The sequence below is a fragment of the Euphorbia lathyris genome, chromosome 1 (assembly GCF_963576675.1).
Source record: "Euphorbia lathyris chromosome 1, ddEupLath1.1, whole genome shotgun sequence".
In the NCBI taxonomy this organism is placed as follows: domain Eukaryota; kingdom Viridiplantae; phylum Streptophyta; class Magnoliopsida; order Malpighiales; family Euphorbiaceae; genus Euphorbia; species Euphorbia lathyris.
In genome coordinates, this window is record NC_088910.1 from 13311776 (window position 1) to 13338962 (window position 27187).

At 36.2% G+C, this 27187-nt stretch overlaps 1 protein-coding gene across 1 annotated transcript; it reads left to right on the forward strand.

Annotated features, from left to right (window-relative positions):
* Positions 1 to 18509: 18509 nt before the first annotated feature.
* On the forward strand, positions 18510 to 23902 carry LOC136216830 (putative two-component response regulator ARR21). The gene is made up of 9 exons (XM_066003406.1): positions 18510 to 18581; positions 18666 to 18869; positions 21063 to 21139; positions 21216 to 21568; positions 21846 to 22395; positions 22510 to 22596; positions 23080 to 23148; positions 23261 to 23332; positions 23495 to 23902. The coding sequence occupies exons 1-9, from the start codon at positions 18566 to 18568 to the stop codon at positions 23582 to 23584; spliced, it is 1518 nt and encodes a 505-aa protein (XP_065859478.1). The 5' UTR covers positions 18510 to 18565; the 3' UTR covers positions 23585 to 23902.
* Positions 23903 to 27187: the final 3285 nt, after the last annotated feature.

Here is a 27187-nt window from a genome sequence, read left to right on the forward strand (position 1 = left end):
AGATCAGTACTTGGAACATTTTTCCATTACTCAGTGTCAACTTGAGGCTGAATTGGGATTTGAGGTGGAATTAGTTCAGAGTTGTCTTGAGCATGAGTATTTTCCTTTGCTAGCTCGGTGTGTTGAGCAGCAGGAACTTCGAGCGCTTGCTCAGTAGAAGATGGAGCAGCAGTGTCGGCAGAAGATTTCCCCTTTTGGATTAGGGAGTCGGCATGTTCCTGAGTTTGAGGAACAGACGCTTGATTTTCCTTAACCTGACTTGGAGTGGGTTCAGTGATGTTGGTGAAGAAGTTGAATTGTAACCCAGTCAAGTTGGTAATTGGGTCCCTCAGTGGCGAGTCGTCAATGACATCAATAAGCTGAGGTTTGTGCGACTTCTTCTTAAACCTCTTACCACTGCTATCTTTGGAAGTTTTCGTGTTGGGTGAAAAGACAGCAGTTGGTTGCTCAGGGGACTCAGGGGAGGAGTTGAGTCCGAAGTCAGCATAAAGGTCTTCAGCAACCTTGTTCTTCAATGGAGACTCATCTCCTTATTGTTCAGTATGCTCAGATGCAGCTGTGTTACTGGGTTCAGTAAATTTTAGATTGTCAGCTCCAGGCTGTTCCTCAGTAACAATTTGCTCTTCCTCCTGACCACGAGGAGTCTTTTCTAGATCTATCTCCTGAGCTCACAGGAAGTGAGAGTCCTTTGAAACAACGAAGTCAAGTGGAGTTGCATCCATATGAGTCATCTCAAAGGATCTCTTCCTCTTTAGGGGTTGCTCAGGTGTACCGTCACTTTCCTCTTCAGGCTCAGTTCTCTTTTTCTTTGCCTCAGTTCGTTCAGCCTTTTTCTTGGCTAGGTCAGCTTGAGGAGGTTTGGTCATCACAACCTTGATCCTTTTAGCTGTCTCAATGACAGGTTTAGCTTTAGGAGCACGGTCAGCTTTTCTCTTCTTTTCCTTTTTGGGCAGCTCAGCTTGCTCCTCCTCTTCCACGATTTCCTTCCCTTTCTTAGACTTTCTTTTGAAGGGAAGACTGTGTGCTAAGACGGCTAAGATTCCTGAGGTGATCTCAGTTCCAGTTACACTTATTTCCCCCTTGAAGCTGAACTTGTGATCTTGAAGAATTTTGGTGATGAGAGAGCCCATCCTGAGTATCCCGGTGCTTCGTTGGAAAGCCCCAATGAGAAAGACATGCATGTTGAGTGGTTGGTAGTTGAGCATATGCCAGATGAAGCATTACTCAAAGTTTGACGATGAGGAGGTGGCGTTGACCTTTGGGAAAAGGTAGTTAGTCAGAATGTAGTGTGCTTGTCTTTGAGGCTGACCCAAACAAGTACTGGAAACTTCACCCAGGTGATCCTTGGGCTTACAAAACTCAGCCTTGTACTCAACGTACTTGTAGTCATTTGTTCTCCTCAGTTCTGCTCCTTCTTCTTTGAGGTCTAGCAGTATGGCGAGATAGGATGGGGTAATGGTGATTTGCTTCTAGTAACGTAGGTTACCATATAGTCAGCGTCATCATCAACCACAGTCAGGTTAGCGTAGAACTCAGTTACTAGTCTTGGATAGGTTGTTCTAGGTAGTGAAAAGAGGGTAGTCCATCCTTTCTTTAAAATCCACTCGCAGAAGGGTTTCTCAGCTTCAACTAAGCTCTTAGAGAACCAGCGGGAATGGAAGACGTTGAGTTTCCTAATGCTTTTGAAGACAGGAGTGAACTTTCTCTCCTTAGGTTTCTTGTTCTTCTTTGAAGGAGTTGATTGCTCAGTACGGGGGTTTTCACCGAGGATGCTGACCTCACCCATGGGTTGGTCAAGCTGACCATGGTTTTTTTGTTGGGATTCTGAGGAAGAGGTTTCTTGGTATTCCTGCTCAGCTGGAGAGGGAGGATTAATATCAGAGCGGTTGTCCTCGTATTGGTCACTAGAATTGTTCTGGGAATCGTTCGACATGGTGCCCTTGGGAAGTTCTTGTGAAAAACGCAGAAGGTTGGAGTTTGAGAGAGAGAGAGAGAGAGATCGAGTGCGAAATTATCAAGTGTAGGGTGAATAGTGAGAAATCGTCCACTATATATAGCCGAGAGAGGTTGATCTGATAGGTCAGAGTGGCGGTGCGAATTTGAACCACTCAGAGTCAATTAATTTTGAGATTAATGACACGTTTGGCGCATGGTTCTCCTAATGATTACCCTTACGTCATCCTAGTTGGCTACTCAAATTCGCGTGCAAGCATTAATTGGGCAAGTTGATTTACTCAGTATCTATGGTGCCCAACGTTTGAGATTCTAAGAGTCATATATTTGCATTGTGAGTCACTCAGTGTGCATACCTACTCAGTGTGAAGCACTTACTCAGCATGCATAGTAACTTAGCATTTAATGATCATTCAACATGGTTAACAATTTAACACATAGTGATCATTTATCACAGACGTTTACTCAGCATATGCAATAATTACTCAGTATGTTATGATCACTCAGCATTTAGCGTACTTAGGAATTTATTGAAGAGGATTAAACATACCGATAGTTTCCCTTAATACGCCAAACTATTCATGAGCCATCGGCTTCGTGAAGATATCTGCAAGCTGTTCATCCGTTGGAACATAGGTCAGCTTGATCTCACCTTTGAGTACATGATCTCTGATGAAGTGATGCCTAATACTGACATGCTTCATCCTGATGTGCTGGATTGGATTCTTTGACAAGTCAATGGCACTCTTGTTGTCACATTTGACTTCAATGGTTTTAGTTTGAACTCTATAGTCCTCTAGCTGTTGTTTGATCCATAGCACTTGGGCAACACAGCTTCTACTAGCAATGTACTCAGCTTCAGTTGTTGACAGGGCTACTGACGATTACTTCTTACTGAACCAAGACACTAGACAGCTTCCAAGGAAATGACATCCTCCTGAGGTACTTTTCCGCTCAAGCTTGTCTCGTCCATAGTCAACGTCAGTGTACCCAACGAGTGTGAAATCATTTGTGTTAGGATACCATAAACCTGCATTCACTGAGCTTTGCAAATATCTAAGGATTCTTTTTACAGCTATGTAATGAGATTCCTTAGGGTTAGATTGATATCTTGCACAGTAGCATACTGAGTACTGAATATCTGGCCTACTTTCCGTTAGGTAGAGTAGAGAGCCAATCATACCTCGGTACAACTTGTTGTCTACTGACTTGCCTTTTTCATCAGCACAGAGTACAGTGTCAGTACCCATTGGGGTAGATATTGGCTTACAATTTTCCATTTCGAATTTCTTCAATATCTCCTTGGCATACTTAGTCTAGCTGATAAAGATGCCATTCTTGCCTTGTTTGATTTGGAGTCCAAGGAAGAAGTTGAGTTCTCCCATCATTGACATCTCAAACTCAGTTTTCATCTGCTTAGTAAATTCCTTGCACATAGACTCATTAGTAGCACCAAAGATAATGTCATCAACATATATTTGTGCCAGCAGGGTATCTTTACCCTTTCTCTTAATGAATAAGGTTGTGTCAGCTTTTCCTTTGACATAATTTCTGGTCAGTAGGAAGTTGGTCAGCCTTTCACACCAAGCATGTGGTGCTTGCTTTAGGCCGTACAAAGCCTTTTTGAGTTTATAAACATGGTTTGGGAACTTTGGATCCTCAAACCCCGGAGGCTGACTAACGTACACCTCTTCATTTATAACTCCATTAAGAAAGGCACTTTTGACATCCATTTGAAATAATTTAAAGTTCATAAAGCTAGCATATACACACAATATCCTTATAGCTTCTAATCTAGCCACAGGGGAAAAGGTCTCACCATAGTCAATACCTTCCTGCTGACTATAACCTTGAGCTACGAGTCTGGCTTCCTTGTTCATCTAGCTTATTTCGAAATACCCACCTTGTTCCAATAATTTTCTGGCTTATTGGATTTGGCACCAAGTCCCACACTTCATTTCTTTTGAATTGATCAAGCTCCTCTTGCATTGCATTTATCCAAAACTCGTCGTTCTCAGCTTCTGAGAAGTTTCTTGGTTCAAGAACTGACACGAAGGCTACGTTGCTGAGATATCTCCTGAGTTGATTTCTGGTCATCAAGGTGTTCTCATCGGCATTAAGAATGCTACTTTCAGAATGTCCTCTTGGAACCTTGATCTCTTTTGGCAATGTAGTGTCCTCAGGGGTAGGTGTTTCAACAATCTCTGCAGGTTTGATTTGGTCAGTAAAAATAATTTGAGGTTCGTTTTTACCTTTGGTCAGCCCTTGAGGCAATGACTCAGTGGCTCCATTTTGGTCAGCTGATGCTGAGTATTGGTCATCCTCAGATGATTGATTTGCCTTTCCTGCAGGGTCAGTTTCTTCGAACTCAACATGTACAGACTCTTCTAGGACCTGAGTTCATTTATTGAACACCCTATATGCTTTACTGTTTGTTGAATAGCCTAAGAAGATAGCTTCGTCAGCTTTTGAGTCAAACTTAGCAAGGTTGTCTTTAGTATTTAGAATAAAACATTTGCAACCAAAGCATGAAAATATCCAATGTTGGGTTTTCGTCCTTTCCAAAGTTCATAGGGGTTTTTTTAAGTATAAGTCTGACTAAAGCCCTATTGAGTATATAGCAAGCTGTGTTGACAGCTTCACTCCATAAATACTTTGGAAGCCTATTCTCACTCAGCATTGTCCTAGATATTTCGACTAAGGTTCTGTTCTTCCTCTCAACTACCCCATTTTGTTGAGGAGTTCTAGGAGCAGAAAAATTATGGTCAATGTCGCTGGCTTCACAGAATTCATCAAATTGTTGATTTTTGAATTCTCCACCATTATCACTTCGGATGTGAGCTAATTTCAGGTCTTTATCATTTTCAAGTTTTCTAATTAGTGTTGAAAACATCTCAAAAGGTTCATCCTTGCTACTCAACAGGATGACCCAAGTGTACCGAGAAAAGTCATCAACAATGACCAAGGAAAATTTCTTACCACCCAAGCTCAGCGGCTGGACTGGTCCGAAAAGATCCAAGTATAGTAACTCCAATGGATGCTTGGTTGAGACTACATTTTTACTTTGAAAAGATTTCTTAGTTTGTTTTCCTTTCTGACAAGCATTGCATAATTGATTCTTCTCAAACCTGAGTTTAGGCAATCCCTCAACTAATTGCTTTCTTGCTAATTTGGCAAGGAGGTCCATGCTCACATGACCAAGTCTCCTATGCCATAGCCAGGAATTATCTTCCTTTGACACTAAGCATATATTCTTTGAAAACTTCTTTTCTAAGTTCAGTATGAAAACGTTGTCAACACGAGGTGCAGTTAAAATCAACTCATTTATTTTGCCCTCGAGTATTTTACACTCAGTGACATCAAATATAACCTTTCTACCGCTGTCACACAGCTGAGCTACGCTCAGAAGGTTATATTCAAGTCCTCTGACTAGGGAGACTGACTCAACAGTAGAATTACCACCAACAGTACCTGACCCTACAATCTTACCCTTTTTGTTGTCTCCCAAACTTACATTTCCACCTCGTTTATGCACAAGTGTGATGAACTGAGTTTCATCACCAGTCATATGCCTTGAGCATGCGCTGTCAATATACCACAACTTTGACTTCTCAGCACACCTCAGGCTTACCTGCAATACAACTAGTTATCTTTAGGTACCCAAGTCTTTTTGGGTCCTCGTTTGTTAGGGTCGGCAGGTGATACATCATACTTAATTTTATGACGGCACATATTTATAGAGTGGCCATTCTTCCCACAGAAGTCACAATAGACTTTCCATTGGGGATACCTTGCATTCTGGTCAGCACTTGGGTGCTGAGCATGCCAGCATACCTTTGTGGTATGTCCTCTCTTTCCACAGAAGTCACATTGGACATTCTGCTAAGGATTCCATCTCCGCTGACTAGTACCTGAGTACTCAGCTTTTGAATAGAACCTCTTCTTAGCTGATGTATTCAGGTGGCTCTTGTATGGATGTGATGTCCTTCCTCAGTTTTTTAGAATCTGATTGGACTTCAGAGGCAAACCTGTGCATGATTTTTAAGTTTTCATCTTGCCTAGTATTGTCCTAGAGAAGATATCGGAGATCACTCAGCTTGACCTCCTCAATCTCATCACATCGCCTCCTGAGTGCTCGTATTTTCTTATTACACTTTTTGATAAGTGTATAGAGATCACTCAGGGCATTAATCATTTCATTTCTGAGCAAATGTGGAGACATTACCTCAGTCGTGTGTTTCTCATAGTCAGATCCACCAGAGAGTTCATCTTGCTCAGAATGGCAGAGGTCAGCAGACTCGTCAGCCATGAAACAGATATTTGCTGACTCGATGGCATCAGCTTCTGATGATGTTGAGTTATCACTATCACTCCAGGTTGCCACCATTGCCTTTCTACTCCCCTTCTTATCTTTCTTCAAGGTGGGACAGCTTAACTTAATGTGTCCAGCTTGATGACATTCAAAGCAAGTGACTGGTTTTGAGTTGTCTTTCTTGTGTCTGCTGTCACTTGACTCAGCTTTGTATTTGTCACTTTTCTTGAATGGCCTTTTGTTGTATTTGTCATTTTTCCGGAACAACTTCTTCATTTTTCTAGTGAACATGGTCATTTCCTCATCATCTGATGAGTCGGCTTCAGTTGAGTCAGCTTTCATGACAAGAGATTTTTGCTTCTTATCCTCAGTCTTTTCTTTGGCCTCAAAGTTCTTCATTGAGATCTCATGGGTCAGCAGAGATCTAATGAGCTCATCATACTTATAGGTGGTCAGGTCCTGAGCTTCTTCAACAGCTGTTTTCTTTGCTTGCCAGCTTTTGGGAAGACTCCTTAAGATTTTCTTCACATGTTCTTCCTTAGTGAAGTTCTTACCGAGTCTCTTGAGCTCGTTGATTATATTAGTGAATCTTGCATTCATTTCAGAGATGCCTTCATTGTCATTCATCTCGAACAGCTCGTATAACCGCATGTGTTGATTCACTTTTGACTCTTTGAACTTACTAGTTCCTTCGTAAGTAACCTCCAGCTTCTTCCAGATTTCTTGTGCTGACTCACAACCTGAAATCTTATTGTATTCTGCAGCATCTAACGCACAGTGAAGCATATTTATAGCCGAAGCATTATTTTGCAATTTCTTAAGGTCATCCTCTGACCACTTAGCCTCACTTTTGACAGTTTTTACACCGTCAATGATTTCATAGGGAACAAAAGGACCTTGGACTATAGCTAGCCATGCACTCATATTTGTTGCCTGAATGAAATTTTTCATCTTGTTTTTCTAAAACGTGTAGTTGGCCCCGAAGAACAAGGGAGGCCGAGTTATGGATAATCCCTCAGGGAGTATCTGAGTTGTTTGGTTTCCAGGAAGAAAACGAGTGCTATTCTCAGCCATTATAGGGATCAGCTCAAGATAGTTTTACCTTGATTAGTGAGCTGTTAGGCTCTGATACCACTTGTTGGTCCTGTGTAATGTGACAGTATTAGTTCCATTGGGGGTTAGGAACTATTATAAAAAATTTCTATTAAGGCTGACTTATTTTAAGTTTAATATTTTTACTCAGTCTCTAGGTCAGCACCGCTGAGTAGGTTTTGAGACAGCTTTAGTCAATTGCTAACCAGATCTGTTTCAATTGTGAGTTGGGAAGCAACACTTAAGTGAGTTTCCAACTCAACACTTAGATTACTCAGCTCAGAGTCTACAAGTTGTTGTTTTACTGAGTAATATTTAGCAAGCAATATATATATATATATATCAAAAGATAAAGGGTTAGAAGTTACTCAGCAGACTTATCCTGGTTCGGCCTCTCTGCCTACGTCCAGTCCCCGGAATCCTTCCAAGCTTTTTGAATCCTCTACTGAGCTCTTTAAAGGTAAAGCACAAACCGTTTACAATAACAACTGAGTATGCAAGAGTACTGTCCTCTATTCGTCTACTCAATCCTATCTCTACCACTGAGTATTATAACCAAGTACTCAGCCTCTCTCTACCACTAAGTACTATAACCGAGTACTCAGCCTCTCTTTTCTAACCTATTACAAATGATGCAGAATTTGTTCTCACTGAGTGAAGAACACTTTAGATGAATAAAATCACTCTACGCTTTTACACAAAGATATGAGTTTGGTGTAAGTGCTTGCTTTTTCTTCTCAAGACAGAGCTTCTATTTAGTACTTTATCAATGAATAGACTTGATGAAGATCTGTTTGTCTGTCTTCTTTGATTCAAGTGATGGATTCGTCTTTTTATAGAGATCTTTGAGGCGCCAATGATTTGAATCCGACATAGCCGTAGTGGGGAAACGGTCTTCATTCGTCATCACTTGGTCAGCATACATTATTGTAGGCCAATCTTGTCTTCTATTTTCCATCAAGAGCCAGGTTTGTCTTCTTACACCAGGTTTGTCTTCTAGTAAATGTCAGATGGTCCATGCTCTTTCTCGAAAAAGTCTTCCAGACAGATTTCTGAGACTTCTGATTGTTTCAGAAAATTGTCAGACCTTGTCTTCCAAGTTGACGGATCATTGACGCTGACCTGAAGACTACTCAGCTTGACTCAGTGGCTTCGCCTTCAAGCTTTTCTAAAGAAGACATTTCTTTTCTTAGAGCTGAGTTGTATTCTACTCAGCTTCAGCTGTGTGACTTGCATCCGCTGACTTTCTTTTATAGATATTCAATTCATGTTCTTGTTAATTAACTTACTCAACATTGAACAAACACATTAGTATAATTAAATCAAAGAACTTAAATTTAATTATTTTGGAATGTTTTTATCATGGTGATTTACTTAAATAATTTTGTCAAATCAAAGTCGTGTGGAAAGGTGTTTCAACAGGGCATTCGTCCTTCATGAAGGGAGGCGGATGTCTCCATAGAGAAGAACTCTATGGACATTATGGGGCTTTCGAGTGCCCATAGTGCGTGTCCATTATAGGGCGAGGTTTAAGCATAGGGAGACCCTCCAGGACGGAATACCGACAGACATATTGACGAGACGCTGGAAGAGGATAGACCCCTTCGATTGGAGTTGGCTAGCCGAGACTTGGGGGAAAGTCGAGGCGCCCATGGAGTTTTGGCGTGGCTCAGACTTTTTCCCATGACACGACTCACAAGCAATATACTAACAACAACTAGCCACAATTCCAATACAATATTCTAAAATATAAATAAATCAATCAACAATGCAATTGTTTCACTTTAAGTAGCCAAGGGTTTCACTTCAATAAATAAGAGCATCCTAATAGGGATTTTGTTACAACTATTGAACATCTATGCAATGTTTGACATGTTATGCTACCCACAAGCAACAGACCAACAACAACAAAAAATTCTAATACGAAAAATAAATGAACATTAGAATCCTAGAAAATTCAAAAGAGTGGAGACTCGGATCAGTTCATACATATTCAAGTGAAAACAGAATCCCTAAAGTATTGAACATCTGCTAATAAGTATACAATTGTTGGGTATATATGCATTGTTTGGTATGTTATGCTACCCAGAGGCAATAGACCAACAACAATATGATTACAAGGTAGATAAAGCCATAGTTTATAAATTGTCCATGTTTGTTTTAAGCCATGGAGTGACTTACACAGCTTGTTATAAATACCCAACGGCATAAAAGTATAAACTATGAAACATCAAAATACTCTTTAATCGATATCCTTATGTAGATAAACAATGTTAAAATCCATGCAAATTCATAGGAACGGAGACTCATGTCAGTTCTTACCTATTTGAAGTGAAAACAGAATCCATAATAAAGCATAAGGAACATTTTAATGAACAAGACAATACTTATTTTCAATCTATCACAAATTAATGGAGAAGACAATAAATATCCTTTTAATGAAGAAGATGAGTTTACCTGAGACATAATAACAACATTGCTAATATCCCTGCAAAAAAAACCCCTAATACTTCGATCATGAAAAGCTAGATGAAGAAACAATATTTACAAACAAAAAGAGCAAAATCTACTTTTATCGACATCACCCACAATAGCTTCACGAAATATATTGCCAATGGCAAGGAATTAGAGTGTATCTAAGAGAAAGGCCCACCTGTAATATGAATGTAAAATGCTAAATCAGTTCATATATATGATAAAGACACATCATTTTCCTTAGCAAATCTGATGATTATTACAATTACCTATGATAAAGACCCAGCCTTTTATTGGTAAGTTAGACAATTAATACATCCTTATTCCAGCTGCCGCAAGAGTAAATCTGATGATTATTATAGGTTTGATCAGGAAAAGCTAGATTAAGGAACAATAAAACCGTAATACATCAAGGAAGAGAACAAAATGAACTTACCATTTCTATGTTTAGAAACAGAGATTTGCATGGAGAAAGGTTCCATGGATTTAGCCGAAGAGAGGGATGAGAGACCTAAACCCTGAACCATCAAGCATAAGAGATGAGCTGAAGAAACCTAATTTACCATGTAAACTTTGGTTTATATATGATCTGAAATGTTAATTAAAACGTGTGAGCGCGTTAAATTGGGGAGAGGTAAAGATTGGTTGCGAAACACATTTTCAATTGCCGTTTTTTTGTTTTCAGACAACGACGACAGTTATATATAAGTCGTGTCATCTGATGATTAAATACCTTTTCGCTCAAAATCGCGTTTTCTTTATATGACAGACGTCTATCATCGTAACGTCATATGTGATTTGAGCTTGTTTGTAGATGACATAAATTTAATATAGTGTCGCGAAAAACATTCAGACGACACGAAAACTAACTTGTGTCATGTGAAAGTGAAAATGGCGTAGTGTACCTATTTTTTTAGTAAAATTCAAAAGAGTATTAGCAACCGATAGTGTGTAAGCCCATTACATATACACAAGTATTAGTTACTAGCAATATAAATATCCGATACAAAAACCTATGTTTTAAAGAACCGCAAAATCTGTTCAAATTTCATGAACTAGAAATAACATTGTTCGTATTAAAAGTTAAAACCGTTGCAATTAGCATCTTTGTAGTGACAGAAACTACATCCGTCACAAATAAACTGTTGCAAATGCGATCTTTTTTTTATCAATACTCCCATATTTTTACATATCATCGAATAAAATAATAATCGTTATATGTGATTTATAAACACATTACATAAACGTAAACATCATATTAACAAATTTTTAAATGCCCATGGTTTTTATTTTTTGAAAAAAAAATGCCCATGGTTAATCCACTAATCCAAATTGAAATAATAATTTAATAATGATAAAGTACGAAGAATTTCCCAACTTCTGCAACCATTGAACTCTTCCATGGAGACTCTGCTAAAATCAATCACAAAGAAACCAAATATCCCGGAATCATTATTGCAATACCTCGGACTTCGATTTCAGGTTAGAGATATTGCAATAATCCAAAGCCATAAATTGCCAAATCTCACCCAGAGTTGCTCGACTTAGTTCTTATATCCAGCGAATCGCCAAAGTAGAGAGCGTGGTTCGGGAAGTGAAGCCTGATAATTTTGTACTTGAGCTGTGTTGAACAATGTAAGTTCGATTCTTAATTTATTCATCGATTTAGGGTTTTAATTATTATTTTTTCTCTGTTCTTAGAATCAAAGCCAATGGTAGTTGTGGAGAGACAATCTCTAAATTGTCTATACATAGCCCAATAAAATATTATGATTGAATTCTTACTAGAGTGGAACCGAACTAATTTTTAAGTATCAATATAAAACTTTTTAAAATTAAGTTATATTGTGTTTAAAAATAGAATTTAGGACGGCCGAATAGACCAAAAAAATTAAAATTTTGGATTTAAGAAGGATATAACAAGCCAAAAAATTAGAAATTTTGATTTAAGAGGGCGCAACAGACCAAAAAAATTAGAATTTTTGATTTAGAGTGGGCCCCACAAACCAAAAGAAAATTGGAATTTTGGGATGCGAATTCAGCAGCCCATCATTATTTGTTAGAAACAGGAGGCCGGAATCACAGAAGTTTCAAATTTCGTGGAGATAGGAGGGTCGAAACTACTCGTTGTCATGGTGGTTTCAGCGGCCGCTCCGCTGCTGAATTCAACTTATATATGGAATAGCTTAGTTGTTGATTCCTAATCTATGTTGCAGTGAAACGAAATTCGGAGTAGGACACGTTGCTGTCATTGTCCTGATTATAATGTGGAATTGCTATCTTTTTCATATTATTTCAACTTATATATGGAATAGTTTAGTTGTTCATTGCTAATCTATGTTGCACCGAAACCAAACTCGGAGTACCACTAGTTTCTATGCGCATTTCCTAAATATTCAAAATAGGAAACACTTTTCTTCCGGAAAACACAACCGGATTTCGACTATAATTCTAGTTAATTGAAACTTTATCTTTAGCTAGAACTTCTTAATTGATGATAATTTTTTTTTTCTGCTCATTGTTGTAACAATATATAGAGTATAAATACCAATTCTTTTATATTATTATACTTTTAACATTTATAAACATGTCCCTATATTTTTTTCACACTTTCCCCATATTTCGGTTTCCTATGCCTTTAGAAATAGCATTTTCTGGTATCTGTTTCTGTTTCTGTTTCCGTGCAACATAGATGCTAACTCTAATTACATGAAAATGATCAATGTTAATTATGGGAATTGGGAATTGGAATGGCTTAGTTGGGAGACATGCTTATCTGCATTCTTAAGTTAATTACTTGACTGCCTATATTCTACACTTGGAAGGTGAACTGGAAGTTTTCTATCTGTACTGATCTTCTTCTAGATTCAAAATATTTCAAGAAAATTTAACAATTTATGCTATTACAAATCTTTATGTTAGAATTAATAAGACTGGAAAGGAAATATGTATCTTGCTCTCATGGAATTTCAAGGGATAGACATGCATTGAGGGGCGGAGACAGGAGGGCCGGCCCCCTCCGGCCGTCGGAACCACTAGGATCACTAGTAATTTTGGCCCTTCTATCTCTACAAAATTTGAGGTGTTGCGGTGTTTCGGTCCCCCTGTTTCTAAGAAATTTAGATGGGGTGCTGAATTAGGATCCCAAAATTGGCCCAGCTCCTGTTAGGTTCTCTCTAAATCCAAATTCCAATTTTTTTTGGCTTGTTGGACCCTCTCTAAATCCAAATTTCTAATTTTTTTTTTGCCTCTTAGGCCCTTCTTAAACCTAAATTTCTAAATTTTTTTGCCTGTTGAGCTTTCTAAATCCGAATTTTTTCAATTAGATACAGATTTAGCAAAAAAAAAAAAAAAAAAAAAAAAAATTACACATTACTCGTTAAAAAGGCCCACAATCCAGTATTTGCCACTGCATGCATTGTAGTTAGAATTCCTATTTTCCAAAACATGAAAAATATGCATATGTACCATACAGAATAGCAAATTTCTCATCAATCAGTTGATGGTTATCTTTAACATTTTCATATATTGCAGAGTTTATTTACAGAGCTGGGATTATTTACACTAGTGATGAAGGTGAGGTTGGCCAACAATTAAGATCAAGCATGTTTTCATTGAGTGGGACGATCTTTTTGGTGCTGTTGGTCGTGGCTTAAACTTGGGTAAGCTCTAAGCTGAAAATTTTAGGGTACTCTGACCAATAAATTCACGACACACATGCATAATAAACACAATATGATAAATACTCACATCAAAGCAATGTAAGTGGGTTTTATGCCAACTGTTATTTGGGCTGTGCTTTTGATGTTAAATGCGATATTTTTCTCGTTTATTTTGCTACTCTGTTCGCATTTTGAGTTTAAAATTTGAATAAACATTTTACTTATAGGATGGCGAACTGAGGACGAACTCTGAGTTGGCCACTAAAGTATTTTGTGGCGAAAAAATAGCATTTAGTGGCGAAATATTTCCCCACAAAATGATCAATTTCTTGTAGTGTTATGGTTGCTTCCATTGGTATCTATGTAAATTTCGTCAAAATTAAATCTCTAATATCAATTGTTCAATTTTGTGTTTATTATTGGAATTTCAATCTTAGGAGCGTCCTCTTGCCAAAATATTGGCAGGGGAAGGCTTGCTCCCAGTACACCCTTGTGGTGGGACCCCTCCCCGAACCCTCGCTTAAGCGGGGACGCGTAATGCACCGGGCCACCTTTTTTTATTGGAATTTCATTACTTATTTTCATTAAGTAAATCAGTATTTACTTACAAAAAGATAAAATTGAATTAGAATTCTATGTTGTTGAGGCTAAATTGAGCTAAAGTTTCTACCATAGAGACAACGTGTAGCTATTTTATATAACAAGGGTAAAACAAATATTTCTTAATAGGCAATAACCTTGCCTTATTTGCCTTCTCTAACTTTTGTGAAGTATTTGCTTGATTTCTCAGTGTGAAAGACGAAATCCGCGTGTTAAGAGTGTGCTGCCGAAGTCTACTTTGAAAAAACGGATGAAGAATTCTGGTAGCTTAAGGTTAGACGTTCCTAAATTTTGTCTTTTGGTTTTGGCGATACTGAACCAATTGTCAATCGAGATTAACATATGCTTTTTTTTTTACATTTTTACTGAGTTTGCAGTTTTCTGTGTCGTGTTGGAAAGAGGAGATCGAGTAATAAAGAGTATATCGCTGAAGTCTCCATTGAGAAAACGGATGAGGAATGTTGGTAGCTCAAGGTTAGGGAATTTTTAGTAAGAGCACCCAATGTTCCCAACATCCCCCTGGCACAATCCCAATGGGGGACGTTGGGAACACCCGTTGCCTGCAATAAGTTATCCACGGTTAGACGGTCGGGGACAAAGCAGAGGGAGTATCCTTATTTGGATGATTAGGCAGGGACATTTTCAATTGCAATTGTAACACCAGAAGTATCATTCTTGGATGATTAGGGAGGGACATTTGCAATTGCAACTGTAACACCAAATGTCGAATTAAATTTGATGAAACTACTTTAAATCCTCATCGAGAGTTCAGTAGTTTGTCCTGACCTTGGCAGTGGGTAGGCCTACTCTTACCTAAACTTTATTGTAACCGAAAAATTTGATGAAAACCAGTACAATGAGCATCTTTTTATTTACAGAGTAATAGAAATGTAACCATTATATTCAACTTATATTATATAAGAGGCATTTGTCAAAAATGCCCCAAATACTTGTCAATTATAAGTAAAAACTACAAAAGCATTAGGGGCATTCAGACCATTATCTCTTAATTTTTTTATTTTTCTCTTTTCTTTAATTTCAGCATCTTATTTATTAGTCAAACTTAAAAGAAAATCTGGCTTTAAATAAAAAGAAAAAGAAAAGAACATTTTTATTAATTATTCAGTTCTCAGATTTTGTTTGAAATGCATGCAGTGTAAGAAACTGATGTTGTATTTATGAAAAGCTGAACCTAGAAAGTTCATATGCTTTTCATAAATGCAATATGAAATTTGAAGATATTCTTTTTTTGACATTTTTAATGAGTTTTGTTGTCTTCTGTGTAGTGCTGGAAAGAGAGAAATCCGAGTGTCAAGAGTGCGCTGCCGAAGTCTAGTTTGAAAAAACGGAAGAAGAATTCCGGTAGCTTAAGGTTAGACATTCCTAAATTGTCTTTTATTTGAAGATGTTATTTTTTTTACATTTTTTTACTGAGTTTGCGGTTTTTTTTTTTTTTGTGTAGCTATGGAAAGAGGAGATTGAGTGTTAAGAGTGTGTCACTTGAGTCGGAAAACCGATGATGAGAAACATTAGTAGCTCAAGGTTAGAGGATTTTATTGAGAGCACTGGATGTTCCCAACACCTCCATTGGGATTGGGCCAGATGGCATTTTGCGCCACATGGCACAATTCCAATGGGAGGCGTTGGGAACACCCGGTGCCTGCAATTCCTAAATTGTCTTTTATTTAAAGATATGTTTTTATTTTACATTTTTACTGAGTTTGCCGTTTTTTTTTGTAGCGCTGGAAACAGGAGATCGAGTGTTAAGAGTGCGTGGCTCAAGTCTCTATTGAGAAAACTGATGATGAGGAACCTTTGTAGCTCAAGGTTAGGGGGATTTTATTGAGAGCACAAGATGTTCCCAACACCCCCATTGGGATTGCGCCAGATGGCATTTTGCGCCAAATGGCACAATTTCAATGGGGGGCGTTGGGAACACCCGGTGCCTGCAATAAGTTATCCACGGTTAGCCGCTCGGGGGAGAAAACAGAGGAAGCATCATTTGGATGATTAGGTAGGCACATTTGAAATTATAACACCAAATGTCTAATTTTATTTGATGAATACTAGTACACTGAATGTAAGAGATATTGGTCAAAAAAGCCCCTAATACTTGTCAGTTAAGTAAAAGCATTAGGGGCATTTTTGACATTAACTCTTATTTTTGTTTTTTCCTGCTTTATATTAGTCAACTTATTAAAAAGAAAATCCAGGTTTTAAATAAAAAGTAAAAAAAGACAACATTTTTTATAAATTATTAAATTCTCAGATTTTATTTCCCATTCATGCAGGGTAAGGAATATATTTTGAACGTTGCAGTCTGAATGTGAACTCTGAAAAGCTGAAGATAGAATGACTCATATCCCTCTCATAAATTACATGAGAAATTATATGCATTTTAGGGGATAAAGCCAACAAAACCCCCAGATACTCAACTTGACACTGCAGAAGCATATTAAGGTTAATTTTGAACTAGTTTACATATAAGATTAAGGTAATATTCAGAGATTAGGTTAGTGGTTTTGTGAGGGTTTGATAAACTGTGGGTCTAAACAGTGGTTTTGTGGGGGGTTTGAGGGTGGTTTTGTGTTTAAATTTTGGTAACTGATATCTCCTATAACACAGTTGCCTAGTGAGGTTCTTCTGATGTTTTTACACTTGTACAGATTGATTGAATAAATTCTTCAAATGTTCTGTTGACTCCTACTTATATTTGGTTGAATTTATAAAAGTATATGTATACGTATATATATATATATGCCAATGGTACGGGTAAATAAATACGTGGATTAACCGCGTTAAATGCATTCGAAGAATAAATTATCAAACGCGTAATTAGATTATAGTTGACACCAGTTCTTCTTGTACGGTTATGTGCTCGATAAAATAATTATATCGTTGTACGGTTCCGTATATGATAAACATGATTGCATCGTAACACTTAAGGTTTGTTTGAATGGTTAAGGCTATAAGTCGTTTAAGTTAGAGAATTTGAGATCGATTTTTAAGGTATGTAGAAAACTGTAATTGAGAGAGGATCTAGCTAAATGGTTTATGATGAGACTCGAATTAAGATATCGGACAAACTAAAAATAACGATTGTTTTGTTATGAAAAATAATTTCTGGTTTTCTAGATATTCAAGTTTATCAAATTTTAAATGCAGTAAATAAATGCACATATTTAACGAATAAAAATCATGAATAATACGTGTTAAGATATATTCAAAAAATAAATAATCAAATGCGTAAGTCATTATGATATAATTTCTTGTTGTACGGTTACATACATTTTTATCGTTGTTATACGGTTACGTAAATGATTACATTGTCATGGCAAATAATTTCTCATTATTCTATTCTAGATATTCTATTAATAAATGTTTAAGAGCTTGATAATTTATTTTTATTATACTTTTTTTTGTGTGTAATATATAGTTTACAAGAAAAAATAATAGAGAAAAAACATCAATTCAATGCAAATTATCTATTTTTAGAGAGATAAAAGTTAAAAAAAAATGATAAGATAGAGTTTGCAAAAATTAATAGCAAAAAGCATTAGGAAGTTTTTTATCTTTCATTTTTTGATTAATTAAACCTTTATCTTTTATTTATATAAATTAAGATTCTGATCTTTTATTTTTTGGGACTAAGACTAAAAAATTAAGCCCTTAATGGCTAAAAAATATTGGGATAAAGTATTAAAATAGGCATATGGTTTTTGGGGAAGTATCAATTTAGACTCCATGTATAAAATAGCACCAATATAGATTTAACCTTTAAAAAAGATATCAATTTAGGCCTCGATAACGGAACGTGACACGTCATTCATATTAATCGGTTAAGTTCTATTAATTGTACGTGGAGAGAGAAATCAGAACTTAACCGAGTAATATGAATGGTCTGTCACATTCCGTTATCGATGTCTAAATTGGTACCATTTTTTAAACGTTAAACCTACATTTGTGCTATTTTGTACATGAAACCTATAAATTGATACTTCTCAAAATAAAACATAGGCCTATTTTGGTACCATATCCCAAAAATATTTACCTCCGTTAACTGTGAGTTATTCATTTTAGCCGCGTTCTGTATTTTCACCGTTTAATAATAGTTTTTAATATGTGAAATACGGCTATGGGAAAACCGTAAAAACCTTAATTCAAACGGTAAAAGATATAATTGTAAACACAGGTAAAATAAATAACACATTTTTAATTTAATTAAATGTTGACAACTAATTAAATTTAGCCACCTGTAATAATAAGAGCTCAATGTGTCCAAATAAAAAATAAGGGCTTAATGAACCAAAACAGAAAATCCAAGGGACTGAATATGATTTTTACCAAAAAAACACTTCTATAAATTCATGCATTCCCAGCTCTCTCCTTCACACCATATTAGCTAGCATCTTCAGAAACAAAAAAGCTCTCATTATCTCATCTCTCTCCTTTCTCAAAAAACTTGATTCCCATGGCAAACGACAAAGGTATGTAATTCAGAATTTAAAAGTTCAAGATTCAGATTTATTACTCAGTCCAGAAACTTAATTATCTTTTTTTTTTTGGTGAAGGTAAAGGAATTTGTTTCAATGAAATGGAGAGCTCTGCATCTTCTGAGAATGGAAGGAGGAACAGGAGGAGAGGAAGAAAGAGAAATGAACAAAACTCTGCTGCTGCTGTTGCTGCTCCACGTAGACCCAAGAAGCCAAAAGTCGTCTGGACTGGTGCACTTCATTGTCGCTTCTTGAAAGCCATTCTCTATTTTGGTTTAGAGAGTAAGTAATTCTATCTACGTCAAAATTCATTTATAAGGCTATTTTTACAGTGTTTTCTGGTGATTTATGAGTGTTTTTATGGAGTTTTTACAGAGTTTTCTGGCAACCAGTGGATGCTTAAACCCCGTGAACTGGTCTCCCCTTGACCGTCAAAATTCTTTCTATTAACTTTTTAAAGCTTGCTTTCTGGTGATTTACGTGTGTTTTTATGGAGTTTTTACGGAGTTTTCTGGCAATCAGCGGGTGCTTAAACCCCATGAACTGGTCTCCCCTTTACCGTCAAAATTCTTTCTATTAACTTTTTAAAGCTTGCTTTTTCTGGTGATTTATGTGTGTTTTTATGGAGTTTTCTGGGATCAATGGGTGCTCAAACCCCTGACGGGTCTCCCCTTGATTTATGGGTGTTTTTATGGAGTTTTCCGGCGATTGGTGCTCAGACCCCTGACTGGTCTCCCATTGATCCATCCAGTCTGCATATCCAAATTATTTTTTTAAGTTTTTATTTTTAAAGTTTTTCTCTATACATCAAAATTCATGGATATAGTGCTTTTTGTGATTTCTGGGTGTTTTTATGGAGTTTTCCAGCGATCAGTGGTGCTCAGACCCCTGACTGGTCGCCCATTGATCCATCCAGTCTCCATATCCAAATTCTTTCTTTTATGTTTTTAAAGCTTTTCTCTGTACGTCAAAATTCATTGATATAGTGCTTTTTGTGATTTCTGGGTGTTTTTATGGAGTTTTCCGGCGATCAGTGGTGCTCAGACCCCTGACTGGTCGCCCATTGATCCATCCAGTCTCCATATCCAAATTCTTTCTTTTAAGCTTTTAAAGCTTTTCTGTGTATGTCAAAATTCATTGATACAGTGCTTTTTGTGATTTCTGGGTGTTTTTATGGAATTTTCCGGCTATCAGTGGGTGCTCAAACTTCGTGGCCGTTCTTCCCTTGATCTCTCTTTATGTGTATATGCAAATTCTTTCTAGTAACTTTTTAAGTCTTTTCTCTCCGGGTCAAAATTCATTCATACAGTGTTTTCTGGTGATTTATGAGTCTTTTTGCATGAAAAAATTAAATCTTCTTACACTGTTTTTATGGAGTTTTCCGGCCATCAGTGGGTGCTCAGATCCCTGGCCGGTCTTCCCTTGATCTCTCCCAGTCTGTATATGCAAATTCTTTCTATTAACTTTTTAAATCTTTTCTCTCTAGGTCAAAGTTCATTGAACGACTGCTTTCTAGTGATTTATGGGTGTTTTTGCATTAAAAAAAAATGAAAGCTTTTTTTAATCTGTTTTAATGGTGTTTTCCGGTGATCAGTGGGTGATCAGACCCCTGGCCGGTCTCCCCTTGATTGGTCTTTGTCTGTATATCCAAATGGGTAAATAATTTAGTAGTCCCTTTCTTTTTACCTAACATACTGTTTAGTCCCCTGTTTTGAAAAACACATTATAAGATCCTTATCTTTGATCAATATTAACTCCTTGGTCCTTTTGTCTAAAAAAAACTAGATAAAAAGACCAAATTGTTAATATTAACAAAACATAGAGATCTTATAATGTGTTTTTCAAAATAGGGGACTAAACAGTATATTAGGTAAAAAGACGAGGACTAATAAATTATTTACCCTATCCAAATTCTTTCTATTAACTTTTTAAAGCTTCTCTCTATACATCAAAATTCATTCATAGAGTGCTTTCTGGTGATTTACCAGTATTTTTTCATAAAAAAAATTAAAGCCTTTTACACTGTTTTTATGGAGTTTTCGGTGATCAGTGGATGCTTAAACCTCTAGTCGGTATTCCCTTGATTTGTTGTTGTCTGCATATCCAAATTTTTTCTAGAAACTTTTTAAAGATTTTCTCTCTACATCAAATTTTTTTTACACTGTTGTTATGGAGTTTTCGGGCGAGCAGTGGTGCTCAAACCCCTGATTGGTCTCCCCTTGATCTGCCGTGTAGGTATATCCAAATTCTTTCTATTAAACTTTAAAAGCTTTTCTCTCTCAATGAAAATTCATTCATAAGTGTTTTCTGGTGATTTATGTGTTTTTGCATTAAAAAAAATTAAAGCTGCTTAAGTTGTTTTTATGGAGTTTTCTGGCGATCAGCGGGTGCTCAGACCCCTGACCGGTCTCCCCTTAGTTCCGTCCCTGTTTGTATATCAAAATTCTTATTAGCTGAATTATTTGATTCATGCAGAATCTGTTCCAAGGAAGATACTTGAGTTTATGAATGTTGAAGGTCTCAGAAGAGAAAATGTTGCCAGCCATCTCCAGGTGGGAAAATTTATCTTTCTTAATAATTACTAAAAGGAAAAAAAAAATAATTGGAATTTTGTTTTTCTTTTTGTAGAAATATAGAATATTTCTGAAGAAGGTTGCATCATCAGGCTTATGGAAATCAACGATAAGTGCCGAAAGGATACTTCGGTCGTCTTTTGCGACGGGATATAATCCGTCGTTAACCAAGGAACTTAATCTCCTATTCCCTCATAAACCATTGAGCGAATTTCAACAAGCACATAGAGGAAATTTCTACACTGGAGAACCCCCCAGCTTTAGACTCAATGATTATGAAGCTTCAAGTAGTAATTCTGCACCACGGCTCACCTATCAACAATCCGATTTGTTATATGGTGGTAATTACAATTTTCAGCGACCACCTTTTGGCAACACAAGCCTGTTTCAGCAACAAAACCTGACAAGGTACTTAATTTTCTAACAATAAATTTTATTATTATTATTGAGGGCGAGCCTTGGTGCAACGGTAAATGTTGTTATCGTGTGACTGAGAGGTCACGGATTCGAGTCTTTGGAACGGCCTATTGTCAAAAAATTGGCAGGGGAGACTTGCCCCAGTACACCCGTGGTGGGACCTCTTTCCGGGCCCTCATTAAGGGGGGACACCTAGTGCACCCGGCAATTAATCTTTATGTATTATGTATTATTTCCCTTATTATTTTTATGTTTTTATTACTGATAGGTATGGGATTCAAAGGCAATCCAACTATGGTGCGAATGGGTTTCCAGCTCCTCCACTATCAATGTATCAGTCACTGAACAACCATGCCGGATCAAACTTTCAAAATTTTGGCAGTCCGTCTCCACATTACCATTCGGGAAATTATGCTAATTCAGGGAGTGCAAACAATTTGGGACCTATGAGTACTAATTTCGGTACTAATTTGAATAGCAACATCAACATGTTTGAAGCTTCTCCTAATGTTGGTTATGGTTCGATGGATTGGACTAACAACATCGGAAACGATGCAAACACCACATTTGCTGTGCCTAATCAAGGAGGCTTTTCTCCTAATCCTCCAATTGTTAACTCGTTCGGACAAGGAGTGCTATCTTCTCCGGCTTCTCCTCTATTTGGTAGTGGTAACCATATTCCGGAGATACCCATGTCGGGTCCGAGTTCTAATGCTAATCATGGAACTGACTTTGGCTTCAATGGTGTTGGTAGCACTTCTGATAATCAAGAAGAAGAGCGAGAGATTGAAGATAGTGAGCTTGCAAGTTTTATGAAGGTGAAATTATGTGCACACATTTCATTTAAGTTTATCATTTTATGATAATTGAAGTGTTAATTTCTTTAATCTCTTGTTAATTTGTGTATTGATTGATGGTTTTGATATGTGTAGGGTAAAAGTCTGGATGATTTATTGGATATTGAGAAGGCATTTCGAGTTGATTTTAACTTGGGCGCGGATGGCCAAAGCTCGCAACAGGTAAGTCTTTTTTTTCGTCTATTCATCAAATTTATATTATTTTGTGAACTCAATTGTCACGTAGTTCTGATTGAACTTGTATTCTTGTCATTCATTCCTAATGCAACACTTAATAAGACTCTAGGGTTTCGGTTTTGGTATTACTCTAGCAACGGTTTCACAAGGGTTTCGGTTTTGGTATTAGTCTACCCACGGTTTGGGCCGGGTTAAGGTTTCCAAACTTTTCCTTTTTCGATATTTTTAAATGTTCAAATACAATCTCCATCAAATCATCAAAGGAAAAGTGAGACTCAATTTTTGTTTCCACTACTACCTTTTAGCTAGTTTAGGGGCCAAGTGACAATATTTTGAATAGATTAGAGGTCAAATAGTGCTTTAAACTTAATAATAAACGCTTTTAAAACAATGTTTTATTCCATATCATGGAGACGTTTAAACACGATGATAGTTTATTCTTAATTGTTTCTTTTTTTACAATTCCAGGTTGTGGAAAATGCCAATTTTGGCACCTATGGAAGTACTACAGATGACTATCTTCAACATTTTGATCAGGCAAGTTTACTAGACGAAAATCTATTTGCTCCAAGAACGCGTAACATTCCTTTATATATAAAAGCTTTCTCACAAAATATAACATGTCTTTTTGTCATATATTGTTTTGTAGCCACAGCGCAATCTCGATGAACCTATGGAGTCAGAGGCGGATCAAGAAATCGGAACATATGATGATGATCAGGCATGTTGAGATACATATTTTCCATCATTTCCTTTCATGCTTTATATACGCACCCCGCGCACCATGTCATCCGTGTGTGCCGGACTAATACTTTGTAAAATTAACAATAACTTGTGATTAAACATATAGCAGCAAGGCTAAATATTGATTTTATATGTGCAGGAGCTGGGAGAAGATTTTCTGGGGATCATGCTTGGAAACAACACCCTCCCCCATGGAATAATGGATAGCTTACTAGGAAAAAAAAACTAGATTCAATCATGAATAATTTTTATGTTTCAAAAGATTGAATTTAGATTTTATAGTATGACTTTTGTTTTTTTTTTTGAATGAAAGCTGGCAGCTGGCAGGAGCGAACCAAGGACATCCTGACTAGGTCGGCACCCCCTCCAGAACACCCGAAAAAAGACTTTTGTTTAATTTTATAGTTCTTTTTTAGTTTTATGACTGTGGGATTTTGCCTCATCATATGGGGTTATAAGAGAATGAATATTTTCCAATCCCAATTAACTATGTGAGATTTATCTAATGGATGTTTATTTATCCTTCTTGTTAGCACTTCTATCTTATCTAATTTTTTGGTGACTAAATATTTATTTGTTCTAGGAAAAACCTATAATTAAACCCCTATACTTTCTCCATTTTAAAATCATGCCATTGATTATTTATTTTTCCAAATTGAGCCTTTGATCGTTGAATTTGTCATCGATCTAGCCGTTTTTTAACGCCTCCATCGAGTTTTCCTTAGAGGTGTTTCAACATCATGACATGAATTTCTTTTTTATGATAGCTCTTTTTAAGCTCAAATTGTGAAACTTTTGCAACTGCAGAAAGTTTGAGACTGTTATTCTAGTTCTGCTACTGAATTTAAAATTAGAGACCATTATCTCTTAATTTTGTTTTTTCCTCTTTTCTTTAATTGCACCATATATTAGTCACTATGTTGCTTGCCCAAACACGGATACCGATACGGTATCCGACAGGGATACAGACATGGAAAACGTCTTTTTTATAAAATATAGGACACGTAAATGTGTAAATATTAAAAATATTGGGGCACATTTATAAATATTAAAAATATATTTTATATTTGAATTTTTGTAATATAACTAAATAAACACATATAAAAGAAATTATAAAACTCCTATCTCAACGTAATTATTAAATACATGGAATATAAATAATGTCAAAAAACGTTTTGAGAAAAAAAGATAAAACAATGGAAGCTTTTGCCTCTGTCTTTTGGTTTATCTCAGATTTTATTTTTGTTGCACATACAAATCGACATACTCTTTTCGATATTCCTACTTGTTTTCCCTTCAAATAACTATCAACCATAATTGCTCTATTTACCTTTTTTTCTCGAAATAAAATCCAATTGTTTTTTGTCTGGACAGGTACAAGTATCCAACTTCTGAATATTACCGAAACAGTCCCGAAACGTATTCTAGCAATTTCCGGGAGTTTCTGTATCCAAAACGTATCGAAAACGTGATATGCGGGCATGTTGATGTTTCCTTGTATCATAGATTAGTCATCTTAAAACAAAATCCATAATTTAAATAAAAAGTAAAAGAAGACAAAAAAATTCTTAATTATGCAGGTGTCAGATTTTGTTTCAAATACATGCCTTGTATGAGAAACTGACATTTCTCTAACCTAAAAAATTCATAACCTTTTTCATAAATGTAAATGAAATATTCAGTTTAGGGTATAAAGCCAAGAAAACCCAGATTCAGTTCATGAACAATGCAGAAACAACATTTTTATGCAGAAATAAACTTTTGGAAAGTAAAATCTCTATAACATACTTACCTAGTGGGAATTCTGGTTTTGGATTTTCTATTCAATGTAAATTTTTTACACCTGTAGGGTGATTGATTGCATGAAGTTTTCAAATAATTAGTTAACTCTTATTTATTTTGTTTTCAAAATTGTCAATTTTAATTATAAAAAAAATGTCATATTTTAAACCTTTTTATAATTTCAACAAACTAAATGTATAAATACGCCAATAGTAGGAGTAAATAAATATGCGGGCTTAATGTGTCTAAATAAAAGATCAAAAGATTAATAGCCGAAACTACTGTATCTTAGGAAATCGAAACTTTATCTAAGACTATTTCAATATGCCCACGTTACAGGCATATGAAAGTTTTTTATAAGGGTTTAGCTAGGGTTAAGGTTTCGGATTGATAAAGTTGATCGGAATCTGGATATATATATATATATATATTGTCAAGGAACCGATTGAACTAAAAGCTCGAACTGATAGTTAAGGCCCAATCATATATCTTATATTAATCTCCAACACACCCCCACACGCAAATGCCCATTGGGCTTGCAGCGTGCACAACACAGGCCCATCCCACCATGTGCTTTTAATTCCACATAATAAAGAGGTTGCCGGGACTCGAACCCTCGACCGTTTGGTCCAAGCGGCTCTGATACCATGTCATGGAACCCATTGAACTAAAAGCTCGAGCTTATAGTTCAATCGGTTCCATGACATGGTATCAGAGACTCTAGGACCAAACGGTCGAGGGTTCGAGTCCTGGCAACCTCGTTAATTGGTGGAATTAAAACACATGGCCGGACGGGCCTGTGTTGTGCACGCTGCAAGCCCAAGGGGCATTTGCGTGTGGGGTGTGTCAGAGATTAATATAAGATATATGATTGAACCTTAACTATCAGCTCGAGCTTTTAGTTCAATCGGTTCCATGACATATATATATATATAAGATTTCTCATACAATATAACATGTTTTTTTGTCATGTATATTTTTTATGAGTAATTTTTATGTTTCAAAAGCTTGAATTTAGTTTAATTTTATATTTCTTTTTTAGTTTTATAAGTGTGGAATTAATATGGGATTGGTACAATCTTTAAAGCAATATTTGTATTTTGCCTCATCATATTTACCAATCCCAATTATAAACTATGTAAACCGTTAAATGGCCAAATTTGGTCATTCACCGTTAGATCTATGCTCATTAAAATCATACGGTGGAGATTGAAAGCATCCTAAGCTGTAGATTTAATGAGCATAGATCTAATGGTAAATGACAAAATTCATTTAGTCATTCAGAGTCCAGGTGAACGCTACTTTGTAAGATCTAATCTAATGGATGTTTATTTATCATTCTTGCTAGCACTTCTATTTTATCTAATTGTTTTTCGTATTTAAATAGTTATTTGCTTTAGGCAAAACCTATAATTAAACCCGTAAAGTTTCTCTATTTTAAAAATCAAGCCCTTGATCTTTTGGTTTTCCAAATTGAGCCTTTGATCATTGAATTCTTCATTGATCTAGCCCTTTTCTAACGCCTCCATCGACTTTGCCGTTAAAGGTGTTTGACATAAGTTTATTTTTTATACTAGCCCCTTTAAGCTCAAATTGTGCAGAAAGTTTGAGACACAGTTCTGCTACTGAATTTGGACTTAGAGACCATTATCTCTGAATTTTGTTTTTTCATTTTTTCTTTAATTTCACCGTATATTAGTAAACTTAAAACAAAAGCTAGGCTTTAAATAAAAAGTAAAAGAAAACAAAAATTTTATTAATTTGAAAAACATGCAGTGAATGGAATAAATTTGGAAGTCCAGGAATAAATTTGAAAGTTTAAGTCTAAATGAGAAACTGATGTTTCTCTGAAAAGATGAACCTAGAAATTTCATATCCTTTCCATAAATGCAATATGAAATTTTATTCAGTTTAGGGGAGAAAGCCAACAAAATCCCAGATTCAGTTCATGAACTATGCAGAAAGAACATTTTTATTTTTGGAAAATTAAGTTAAACTGTAAAACTAATTAAGGTAATAATCAAAATTAGGGTTTGAAAGGGGTTTGAAA

Bases quoted from the DNA above. Each gene is read 5' to 3' on its own strand.
- LOC136216830 (XM_066003406.1), top strand. The intron at 21,569-21,845 runs GTACTTAATTTT...TATTACTGATAG, and splicing joins CAGCAACAAAACCTGACAAG to GTATGGGATTCAAAGGCAAT. The intron at 23,333-23,494 runs GCATGTTGAGAT...TTATATGTGCAG, and splicing joins GAACATATGATGATGATCAG to GAGCTGGGAGAAGATTTTCT.